This window comes from Bufo gargarizans, chromosome 3 (assembly GCF_014858855.1).
Source record: "Bufo gargarizans isolate SCDJY-AF-19 chromosome 3, ASM1485885v1, whole genome shotgun sequence".
NCBI classification, from domain to species: Eukaryota; Metazoa; Chordata; class Amphibia; order Anura; family Bufonidae; genus Bufo; species Bufo gargarizans.
This window is the reverse complement of record NC_058082.1, coordinates 433053907-433066403: the sequence shown is the minus strand read 5'-3', so window position 1 is coordinate 433066403 and position 12497 is coordinate 433053907. Positions and strand designations below refer to the sequence as shown.

Genomic DNA, 12497 nt, shown 5'->3' with positions numbered 1-12497 from the left:
TCATACTGTTGTTTAGTAAAAATCGGCACAAAATTTTTTTTTTCATGCAGTATGGAAAAAAAACAAGCATTTGTGTTTTTTGAGTGAACAGTAAAATGACAGAACAAATGTATGTGTGGAGCCCTAAAAATACCCAAAAACTGCTGAAGTCTGTAGGGAACGGCTCCACAGGCCTTTGCACAGGATCTAAGAGAACCGTGAAGGGTTTTTTCACTTCAAAGTGTATGCAAAGAGAATTCCTTTCAAATACCCCAGTGTTTTGGATCCATTCTGGATTTTGGGGTCAGAATACTGATGCAATATGTGAATAAGGCTTTAGAGCGTACACAGTATGCATGAACACTACCTATTAATCACACGAGTCATAGCCTCGCATCACCGCCCAGTGTGCATGTGGACTTAAAAATCCAGTACAGCTGATAATCTGTTTGGCAAAAACCCGACACCGTGCCGTTGTAAAGTAGGTCATCAGGGGCTTTTGTATCCAGTCAGCAGAGAATATTCATTTGCAAATCTGGTTGAAATCTGTCTCGGAAATGAATTGTGACTCCATAAATCATGTTTTTTCTATCTTTGTCTGTTTCTCTAGTTGGGGAAATAAAGTCTACATCTGCTCATGCCTTCTCCTGCGATGTATTCAAGACCATGGTTCCACATTTGAATTAGAAGCATTAGAATCCCTTTGCCAGATAGATGGCTTTGGCCAATTCCAAATATTAAGTCCCTTAATCCAGCAAGCAGATGGATTAGCACAGGGGACAATTCATTTCAGGGCAAATATTAGACTTGCGGTCATATCTTTTATTTTCAAAAATGTCACAATTTACCTGTTCCTAAATATTTATGGAGATTGAAGCCTTTCTATTTTGTGTTTATCAAAATGAGTTGATTTTCAAAAAAAATACGCTCTGGGTTTTAAGGGCCGTAAGGCATTGCAGTCGAAACGTCTCTTGGAATTTCTGTAAATGTTCACCTTTTCCAGAGGCTCCTTGCAGTAAAGCACAAAAAATGTGTGTATGTATATAGACTCATTGACAAAAAATAATGCACCAAGAGAACTTTTTTTTTTTTTTTATAGCACTACTATATTCTGCAGACATTTACAGATATTAGCATCAACTTGTCCCCCAGTGGTGCTCACAATCTAAGTTCCCTATCAGTATGTCTTTGGAGTATGGGAAACCCATCCAAACACGGGGAGAACATACAAACTCCATACAGATGTTGTCCTTGGTCAGATTCAAACCTAGGACCCCAGTGCTGCAAGGCACCAGTGCTAACCACTGAGCCACCGTGCTGCCCGGAATCAGATGAAGCCTTATATGTGTGAATGTAATGATGGCATATGTAAGTGACTACAATATTAGGACAAAAGTAAAATTTTACTGGGAAAATGTACAATTGAAAGGAGGTTCTGGTACACTGTTTGGGCTGCCTCTAGCCTGGATACAAGATGAGAAATGGTTGGGCATGTGGGCATACAGGTTCCATATGGTATACTGCTTCACATTTGCCTACAGATGTTGCAGCCGGGCATGTGGATGCAGAAGCTGGCATCCCAGTTGGTCCCATAAATGCTCAGTTTGAGGTAAATCTGGCGACTCTGGTGGAGATATTTCTAGGAAACCCTTGCTGTGTGTGGGCAAGCATTATCCTGCTGAAAAATGTTAGTTGGACATCCTACCATGAAAGGCAACACATATGGCTGCAGGGTATCCTGCACACACTGAGCTGTTAGTGTCCCCAACAGGGAGACAGGGATGTGTCATGAAGGTGCCACCTGCACCTGGGTGGTGGACAACAAAACTGGATGCTGCTTGTATTTGATCCTCTCTACTGTTGGTCTGTCTGAGCCTTCTGGAGCCGGTTAGCTATGTGTGCATGCCCCTAGGTAACCACTGCTCCCAAAACCACCTAATCGCTAGGTAAGGGGACTTTCACACTTGCGTTTTTATTTCCCGGCACTCAGTTCCGTCAAAAGGGCTCAATGCCGGAAAAGAACTGATCAGGTATATCCCTATGCATTATGAATGATGATAAATCCGTTCAGGATGTCTTCGGTTCAGTCTTTTTGACTGATCAGGCAAAAGATAAAACCGCAGCATGCTACGTTTTTATCTCCAGCCCAAAAAAAACCCAGAAGACTTGCCTGAATGCCAGATCCGGAATTTTTTCACATAGGAATGTATTAGTGCCGAAAAAAAGGTGAAAAAAAAAAATGCCGGATCTGTTTTGCCGGATGACACTGGAAAGACGGATCCAGCATTTCAATGCATTTTTTTGACTGATCAGGCATTTTTACGACTGATCAGGATCTGGATCCGTCTACAAATGCCATCGGTTGGCATACATTTTGCCGGAACCAGCAGGCATTTCCAGCGACGGAACCGCTTGCCGGATCTCTCTGACGCAAGTGTGAAAGTAGCCTAAGAACAGCCTAGATTGTAGGCAACTTTGTTGACAAAGACCGGAGACGGTCGAAACGTCGCATCACCTTGCTGCTGGTTAATTAAACACCGGATTTTTTTCACCATCGGAAGAGTGCTGTGGATTTTTTTTATTTTTTCTAGATTGTAGGCAAGTCATCAAAACAACCATCCTACTTCACTCAGTCCAGTGATGTGGCCCTTCGTAAAACTCTGTCAGTTGAGCAAAATGTCTTTAAGTGTGTTGTAGAGACATGTCTGGCGTCAAGAGAAACACTGCCCAAAAATAGCCCCTGAGAGCCTTTTTTATAGGGCAGTGATGGCGAACCTATGGCACGGGTGCCAGAGGCGGCACTCGGAGCCCTCTCTGTGGGCACCCACGCCTTGGAAAAAGTCTATGGTGTACCAATATGCTTTAGACTTTTCCTGCCATTCATCAGCGCAGGACACACTATGAAGAGCACAGGCAGCGCACTGAATGTAGGCCATTAAGCTATTATAGCTAAATGATAAAGTACATGGAAGATATACTATATTGGTATTCAGGTTAAATTGCCGTGTTGGCACTTTGCGATAAATAAGTGGATATTTGGTTGCAGTTTGGGCACTCGGTCTCTAAAAGGTTCACCATCACTGTTATAGGGCAACGGTGGAAGCACTTTTACACCCTCTTGTGGCAAGACCCAGTGTCTCATCAGTCCAAACCTGTAATCATTTACATATCTGCCTGAGGCGTAACTGCATGCAGAGATTTGCAGTAATCTGACATTTCTATCTGGGTGTGTTATGTTTTTTACATGTGTTTCTTGAAGAAAGCAGCCACATTTTACTACTCTTGTTGATATTCGACCAGTAACTGATTTTATTTAGCAGCAAACTAGCCAACCTCAGGTCCAGAAAGAACACGTCTCTAGGACAAAACCCAGTGGGCCAGATTTATCATGACTCTGACAGCTCACTCCAATTTAGCATATGGCTAAAGTCAGTTTTAGCCAAGTTAGATTTATGATCGGCCCTTTAAGACTGTAATAAATGTGGTTTGACGGTAGCAGTTTATCCGTCAGTAAGCAGCTTTACAAAAGTCGCACGTTTTTATGAAAAAGTCGCATGTTCTATTAAAAAGTCTCATAAGATAAGCATGGTCCTCACTGGAGTGAAATTGCGACTTTTTTGCGACTTTTTAAATAGTCCCAATAGTAAATCTGTCTAGAGATTCATTTACATAAGAAAACCCGCCCAATTTCAGAAAACGCCCACTTTCGCAAATTTGTGCGCAGTTTTAGCGTTTGCGCATTTTTTTGCGACTTTTTCACTCCATTATTCTGACTTGAGCTAATGATAAATCTGGCCCAATGTCTTTGGTGCTGCCAAAGATAGCAAAGTGTAGCGCTCTGCAGTTTTTGACAGTCCCATGTAGTTTGAATAGAGTGGCAGGGCCCATAGTCAACCTCTAATTGATTTAAACAGGAGACACGATCAATCACCTATTTTGTGGATAGCTGATAAGTTGTTGTTCTGGGATACTATCTTTAAGGGCCAAATAACTCAAAATAAGTTAGTGTGCATGCGCATAAGGGTACTTTCACACTTGCGTTAAACTTTTCCGGTATTGAGTTCCTTCCTAGGGGCTCAATACCGAAAAAAAAGGATCAGTTTTATCCTAATGCATTCTGAATGGAGAGTAATCCGTTCAGTATGCATCAGGATGTCTTCAGTTCAGTCACTGTACGGTTTTTGGACGGAGAAACAGGCTGCGGTATTTTCTTCGTCCAAAATTCCGGCCCCAGGATCAGGCCCCAAGTGTTCCGGCAAAACGGACCCGGTTTTCCAGTCTGCGCAGACCTTTAACTCCTTAAGGACTTAGGACGTACCGGTACGGCATGGTTCCCGAGTCCTTAAGGACCCATGACGGCGGGCGGTGATCAGAACCCATTGCCAGCTCAAATCATTGAGCAGGCACCTTGGCTAAATGCGCGGGGGTGTCCCGGGAACTCCCCCCGTGTCGGCGATCGCCGCAAACTGCAGGTCAATTCAGACCTGCGGTTTGCGGCTTTTACCTGTGCTTGCGGCGGTGATCGGCGGTGCCATTGGGTCCCCATGCGGCTGTAGAGGGGACCCGATGGCATGGAAGGCAGCCCCCTGGATCTCACAGGCCGGAAGCTGTATGAGTAATACACACAGTACTACTCATACAGCCAATGCATTCCAATACAGAAGTATTGGAATGCATTGTAAAGGCTTAGACCCCCAAAATCCCAAAGTGGCACAAAAAATAAAGTGAAAAGAAAAGTAGAAAAAATTAAGTTTCCCCCCCCCCAAAAAAATTAAAAGTTTCAAGTAAAAATAAACAAAAAAAAAAATTGGTAAAAAAATTGGGGGGGGGGGAGTATACATATTAGGTATCGCCGCGTCCGTATTGACCGGCTCTATAAACCTATCACATGACCTAACCCCTCAGATGAACACCGTAAAAAATAAAAAAAAATAAAAACTGTGCTAAATAAACCATTTTTTTGTCACCTCACATCACAAAAAGTATAACAGCAAGCGATCAAAAAGGTGTTTGCCCACCAAAATAGTACCAATCTAACCGTCGCCTCATCCCGCAAAAAATGAGCCCCTACCTGAGACAATCGCCCAAAAAATAAAAAATCTATGGCTCAGAATATGAAGACACTAAAACATAATTTTTTTTGTTTTAAAAAAGCTGTTATTGTGTAAAACTTACATAAATAAAAAAAAGTATACATATTAGGTATCGCCGCGTCCGTATCGACCGGCTCTATAAAAATATCACATGACCTAACCCCTCAGATGAACACCGTAAAATATTTAAAATAAAAACTGTGATAAATAAACCATTTTTTGTTACCTTACATCACAAAAAGTGTAATAGCAAGCAATAAAAAAGTCACACGCACGCACCCCAAAATAGTGCCAAGAACACAGTCATCTCATCCCGCAAAAATCATACCCTACCCAAGGTAATCGCCCAAAAACTGAAAAAATTATGGCTTTCAGTCTATGGAAACACTAAAACATGATTTATTTTGCTTAAAAAAGAAATCATTGTGTAAAACTTACACACAAAAAAAAAAAAGTATACATATTAGGTATCGCCGCATCCATGACAACCTGGTCTATAAAAATATCACATGATCTAACCTGTCAGATGAATGTTGTAAATAACAAAAAATAAAAACGGTGCCAAAACAGCTATTTCTTGTTATCTTGCCTCACAAAAAGTGTAATATAGAGCAACCAAAAATCATATGTACCTATGTACCCTAAACTAGTACCAACAATACTGCCACCCTATCCCATAGTTTCTAAAATGGGGCCACTTTTTTGGAGTTTCCACTCTAGGAGTGCATCAGGGGGCTTCAAATGGGACATGGTGTAAAAAAAAAAAAAAAGTCCAGCAAAATCTGCCTTCCAAAAACCGTATGGCATTCCTTTCCCTCTGCGCCCTGCCGTGTGCCCGTACAGCAGTTTACGACCACATATGGGGTGTTTTTGTAAACTTCAGAATCTGGGCCATAAATATTGTGTTTGGTTGGCTGTTAACCCTTGCTTTGTAACTGGAAAAAAATTATTAAAATGGAAAATCTGCCAAAAAAGTAAAATTTTGAAATTGTATCTCTATTTTCCATTAATTCTTGTGGAACACCTAAAGGGTTAACAAAGTTTGTAAGTCAGTTTTGAATACCTTGAGGGGTGTAGTTTCTAGAATGGGGTCATTTTTGGGTGGTTCCTATTATGTAAGCCTCGCAAAGTGACTTCAGACCTGAACTGGTCCCTAAAAATTGGGTTTTTGAAAATTTCAGACATTTTTCAAGATTTGCTTCTAAACTTCTAAGCCTTGTAACATCACCCAAAAATTTTATATCATTCCCAAAATGATCCAAACATGAAGTAGACATATGGGGAATGTAAAGTAATAACTATTTTTGGAGGTATTACTATGTATGATAGAAGTAGAGAAATTGAAACTTGGAAATTTGCAATGTTTTACAGATTTTTTGTAAATTTGGTATTTTTTTTATAAATAAAAATTATAATTTTTTTACTTCATTTTACCAGTGTCATGAAGTACAATATGTGACAAAAAAAAACAATCTCCTGGATAAGTCTAAGCGTTTTAAAGTTATCACCACTTAAAGTGACACCTTAAGGGGTTAAAAATGTGAAAAAGATTAATACCGGATCCGTTTTTCCAGATGACAACCGGAGAGACGGATCCGGTATTGCAATGCATTTGTGAGACAGATCCGCCTGCCTGCCGGAATCCAACAACGCAATTGTGACAGTACCCTAAACATGATGTATGCTGAGGCGTGTGTAAAGAGTCTCTCCTGAAGCCGGAGAAAGTGCAGCATTCATACAGAAAAGCCCCTTTTATGTTGAGGTCCATACAGGTCATGTTTTGTAAAAATGCTGAGGAAATGTTCTTGAGGATAATCTAAATTTTATACAGATGAAATTCTTTCCTGATGATAACCCAATATGACTGGTTGAGATGTCAATAGAACCTACTGGTGGCCATTAGTTGTGACTAGAGCGAATACTAGAATCCGTTTTTTGCACATTCCAGGAATGATGGATCCTTCTTTTGGTTTTCCTGTTGTGTATAAGCTTCTAAGTCATGAGAAAATATATTGTCTTGTTTATTGGCTCAGCTCATCCAGCTAGACCAGCTAGAGTTTCCTTGCTTCTTGGCTTCATTTCTTAGCCCCTCAGTTCCTTAGCTGTTATCTCTACACACAGCTGGTGCACAGCCTGAACAGTACAAAGATCCGCGGAAGGTGGCCAAGATGTGGTTTTGCTAAAGACTACTACAGCTTCATGATTAACTCTCTACTAGCCATTCAAAATGACCTAATCTCCAGCATCTAGTACTGCTCTTACTGTTGGCATGTAATAACCTAAGACTTTTCCGTAAGAAGTGGTGCTTACCTTACAGTGGTTGTAGAAGAAACATTGTACATTTTTGAGAAAAACAGCAGGGTGCTCACGTATCTTGTTTGAATTGTTTGTTACTGTGTGATGTCAGATTTTGTGTGCGTATGTGCCCTCTGTAAAGTGCCGTGGAATATGTTGTTGCTATATAGATTATTACTACAATGTATTGCAAAAGTAAGGTCCCCGTACACATTGTTTTGTCATCTGAACCTGTCCATACCCTGTTTGGCCAACAGCCTAATATGTACAGGGAGCTCCTGACTCTTCCCCTGAAAGACGATGTCGGTGGGGAGAAGGATCGGCAAACAGAATATGTGGGGGAATCGGTTGAGTGAGCTGTTAAATGTGTGTGCCCAGCTTTAGTATGATGCCTTTTAACTTAAAGGGAACCTGTCACCTGGATTTTGTGTATAGAGCTGAGGACATGGGTTGCTAGATGGCCGCTAGCACATCCACAATACCCAGTCCCCATAGCTCTGTGTGCTTTTATTGTGTAAAAAAAATCTGAGATGAGTCAGGGACAGGACTCATCTCAGGTTAATTTGCATATGTATCAAATCGTGTTTTTTTTTACACAATAAAAGCACACAGAGCTATGGGCACTGGATATTGAGGATGTGCAAGCGGCCATCTAGCAACCCATTTCCTCAGCTCTAGACACAAAATCCCGGTGACAGGTTCCCTTTAATTCTAGGACAAGACAGTAAAATAAAAGTTGTGTATAAACTAGTCAACAGGTTAGAGAAATAGACAGTAAATGTCAGCTGAAGACCTGTAGGAAAACCAATAACCTGACAAATGATGGTCCAGATGTAGCCTATAGGTGTATATGGGTCCATACATTGCAACACTAAATTTGTTTGTTAACCCATATTTTTTTTTTCTTTTCCACCGTTCATGCAGCCGAGGATTTTTGCCGTGCGGTTTTATAGACCATGGCAAGAATGTACAGGTCCGTTCTTGGTGCGGTTATCACGTGGACCCATCGCTCCATTGAGCGGGTCTACAGAAACCGCATCACAGCACTGCGATTTCAGCGGTGGGATATGCAGCAGATATTGTCACTGACAAAGTCCTCCTTTTGAGCATACCCTTACTGGTATTACTGGTTATCTTTTTGGATCTTGTACAACTTTGCTGCCCTATTTATTCTGCATCTCATTTTTTTTATGTTAAATATTTGTTGGTGCTTGTATATGCCATTAAATATGTTCCAACATGTATACCAACTCATTTGGGGATGCCAAATAAAAAAGTACAAGACAATGCTGTTTGGTTTTCAAATCCCTTGATTTTTTATGTATCTTTGCTGTATGAAATGACTAATAAAATGGGACTGAACAAGCTGATTTCCAACTGTTAAAAAGCTGCGAGCGTTCCTTGTGAAAGGTTTCAAAAAGTTATTTTCCGTCCTCCTAAAAAACAAGCAATAATGCAGATGCTGATGATAATAGTAGGTACAATTTTTGAAAACAGTTTCCAGCTTATCAGTATTACTTTCTTCATCAGAACACAGAGGTCCCCCATCAGGATCCAACTCGGCGAGACAGAGTCCTGCTCCACAGCACCGAGCCATGGGCCAAGCACAACCCAATTATGGGACACTGGAGAGGTAGGAAAACAGACACCTGGTATGAACTATATGTTGGTGATATATTTAGATGTAAGGCAGCTCTCACCTGCTCCACGACACCCTCCGGGCACGGATACCCCACCTGGATGCGGGAATATGCGAGCAATTCAAAGAAAAGAAGAAGTCCAGGTCAGGTGTGAATAAGTGGCTTCTTTATTTCAGCGGTTATAAAATTCCACTAAGCAAGGTGCAACAAGTGACGAGTTTCAGACCTCTATAACATCAGGGTCCTTCTTCATGACATATGTTGGTGATATGTGGAAAAAACGTAGGGGGTGCTCATTCTAGCTAACAATAGGGTAGCAATATCATTAACCCCTCAAATATAACACATTGTTGCTACCTGCTAACTCTTCAGCCAGTATACTATACTTTTCTAGCCTGCCATCGAAGACATACTCTGGGAATGTGATGAATGCCATACAGTGCGATACCCATTTCTCTCTGTATAGGAAAGTGAAGTCTACCAGCTGGGCAGAGGCCAAATGGAAACCTCTTTGGCCTCTGTCTAGTGAGTGAGGGTGTATTCACCGGGTCCTCCTTTAATACACACTCCCGTCATAGAGACGTATTCTGTAATTGGGTGATTGTTATACTGGTCCTCCTTTAATACACACTCCCGTCATAGAGAAGTATTCTGTAATTGGGTGATTGTTATATTGGTCCTCCTTTAATACACACTCCCGTCATAGAGAAGTATTCTGTAATTGGGTGATTGTTATATTGGTCCTCCTTTAATACACACTCCCGTCATAGAGAAGTATTCTGTAATTGGGTGATTGTTATACTGGTCCTCCTTTAATACACACTCCCGTCATAGAGAAGTATTCTGTAATTGGGTGATTGTTATATTGGTCCTCCTTTAATACACACTCCCGTCATAGAGAAGTATTCTGTAATTGGGTGATTGTTATATTGGTCCTCCTTTAATACACACTCCCGTCATAGAGAAGTATTCTGTAATTGGGTGATTGTTATATTGGTCCTCCTTTAATACACACTCCCGTCATAGAGAAGTATTCTGTAATTGGGTGATTGTTATATTGGTCCTCCTTTAATACACACTCCCGTCATAGAGAAGTATTCTGTAATTGGGTGATTGTTATATTGGTCCTCCTTTAATACACACTCCCGTCATAGAGAAGTATTCTGTAATTGGGTGATTGTTATACTGGTCCTCCTTTAATACACACTCCCTTCATAGAGACGTATTCTGTAATGCTGGTAACCAGCTCCAGTGGTTCTCCACAAATAATTGTTGGAAAATCGAGCAGCGATGGAAGGGTGTAATTATAGACCCAAAGGGGGGGAGACAAGCTTTTAGGGGTGGATTTTGATTGCTACAGTAACTTAATGTCAAACAGTACCACTTGCGGTGGAAAAATGCATTTCTTGCTTTTTGGCCAACATGATCCAGTAAAGCTGACGCAGCTATTGTGTGTGCAGGAATGTGTCCATATTAAGGAGTGAGATCACAGACCCTGTAGTAAGTCCACGGAGGCCTCCAGTTTGTGATCAAAGGGGTTGTCTCACTTCAGCAAATTACATTTATCATGTAGAGAAAGTTAATACAAGTTTCTTACTAATGTATTGTTATTATCCATATTGCCTCCTTTGCTGGCTTGATCAATTTTTCAATCACATTATATACTTTTTTGTTTCCATGGTTATGACCACCCTGCAATCCATCAGCGGTGGTCATGCTTGCACACTATAGGAAAAAGTAGTGGCCTCTCTGGTGGCTGGGAACATAGTAGCGCACATAGGCTGGTGCTTTTTCCTATAGTGTGCAAGCACGACCACCGCTGATGGATTGCAGGGTGGCCGTAACCATGAAAAATGAATCCAGTCACAACTGCATCCTAACAGAATGGATGCATCCTGATGTGCAAAATCAAAACGGATCTCAATACCGGAATTAACAACGCAAGTGTGAAAGTATCCTAAGACAGGTACTTTGCTGTTTAGTTCTCCTGCTAGTTTTATTGTGGAGAGTCAGATAAAAATAAACGGTCCCTGGGGCTTACAGAATAAACATGTCCTCACGTGCAGGCTACTTTCATACTAGCGTTTTCGTTTTCCGGTATTGAGATCCGTCATAGGGGCTCAATACCGGAAAAAAAATGGGGACAAAACTGAACTGAACGGAATGCTCCAAAATGCATTCCGTTCCGTTTAGTTGCGTTACCATACCGGAGAGCAAACCGCAACTTGTTGTATTTTGCTTTCAATCCTGGGATACGGAGCAAGACGGATCCGGCATGACCCCCCAATGCAAGTCAATGGGGACGGAGTCGTTTTTCTCTGCCACAATAGAAAACGGATCCGTCCCCCATTGACTTTCAGTGGAGTTCATGACGGATCCGTCTTGGTGATGTTAAAAATAATACAACCGGATCCATTCCTAACAGATGCAGATGGTTGTATTATCAGTAACGGAAGCGTTTTTGCTGAACCCTGCCGGATCCAGCAAAAACGCTAGTGTGAAAGTAACCTTAAGCACCCATAGAGGAGAAGATTGCTAATAAGGTTCTGTAGTTGTCACGCAGGAATATAGGCAATCTGGTGGTTTACATCCTGAAGAGTCTATAGATGACCTATAACTGCTAACAGCACGGATGCAATGGATGGAAATAGTCCTCCTTTTAATTAGACTAGCGTTCCAGCAGGGAATAGCCTGCCCGTGTTCTCCAGATCAGGCGTTACTGGATGTTACCGGAACGCTCATTGGCCCCATTACCAATAATGGGGTCCGGCAGAGATACAGCCGCTACCCAGCAAATATGTCGGGATTTGCCCAAAATAGCCTGAAATGCAAACGTGAAAGAAACTAGGGATGAGCAAAGCAAGCTTCGGATCCTAGGTCCGAAGTTGCTTCGCTCAAAACTTCAGATTAAGACTACATGCAGTCGTTGTTTTGGTCCGCATCCGAGCATCAGTTTTTGCAGCTTGGATGCAGACCCATTCACTTCAACGGGTCCGCAAAAGATGTGGACAGCATTCTGTGTGCTCTCCGCATCTGTTGCTCCGTTCCGTTGTCCGCAAAAAAAAATATGACCTGTCCTATTCTTGTCCATTTTGCTTCGGTTCCGCGGTACCAATCTAAACCAAAGCCAAGTTCTCTGTACAGCATTAATCCGAAGTTTTGAGCGAAGCTACTTGGGATCTAGGATCCAAAGCTTGCTTCGCTCATCCCTAAAAGAAACCTTAAAATATAAATATTTCATCTATATATGTGTTTGTCTAATCTGTCTGTCTCATATCTTTCTTTCTATATACACAGACAAGGGGGTCATTTATCAAACTGGTGTAAAGTAGAAGTAGCTTAGGTGCCCATAGCAACCAATCAGATTCCACCTTTCATTTTCCAAAGAAGCTGTTCAAAATGAAGGGTAGATCTGATTGGTTGCTATGGGCAACTAAAGCCAGTACTACTTTACACCAGTTTGATAAATGACCCCCATAGTCTCCAAAAT

At 41.5% G+C, this 12497-nt stretch overlaps 1 protein-coding gene across 5 annotated transcripts in view; it reads left to right on the top strand.

Moving 5' to 3' along the window:
* The window catches only part of MAGI3 (membrane associated guanylate kinase, WW and PDZ domain containing 3), a 309538-nt gene that overhangs the window by 277725 nt on the left and 19316 nt on the right, over positions 1-12497 (top strand). For all 5 annotated transcript variants that reach the window (XM_044283486.1, XM_044283484.1, XM_044283483.1 and 2 more), the window contains exon 17: positions 8898-9000. In XM_044283486.1, the coding sequence (XP_044139421.1) occupies positions 8898-9000 (103 nt within the window). The remainder of the gene's footprint in view (positions 1-8897; positions 9001-12497) is intronic.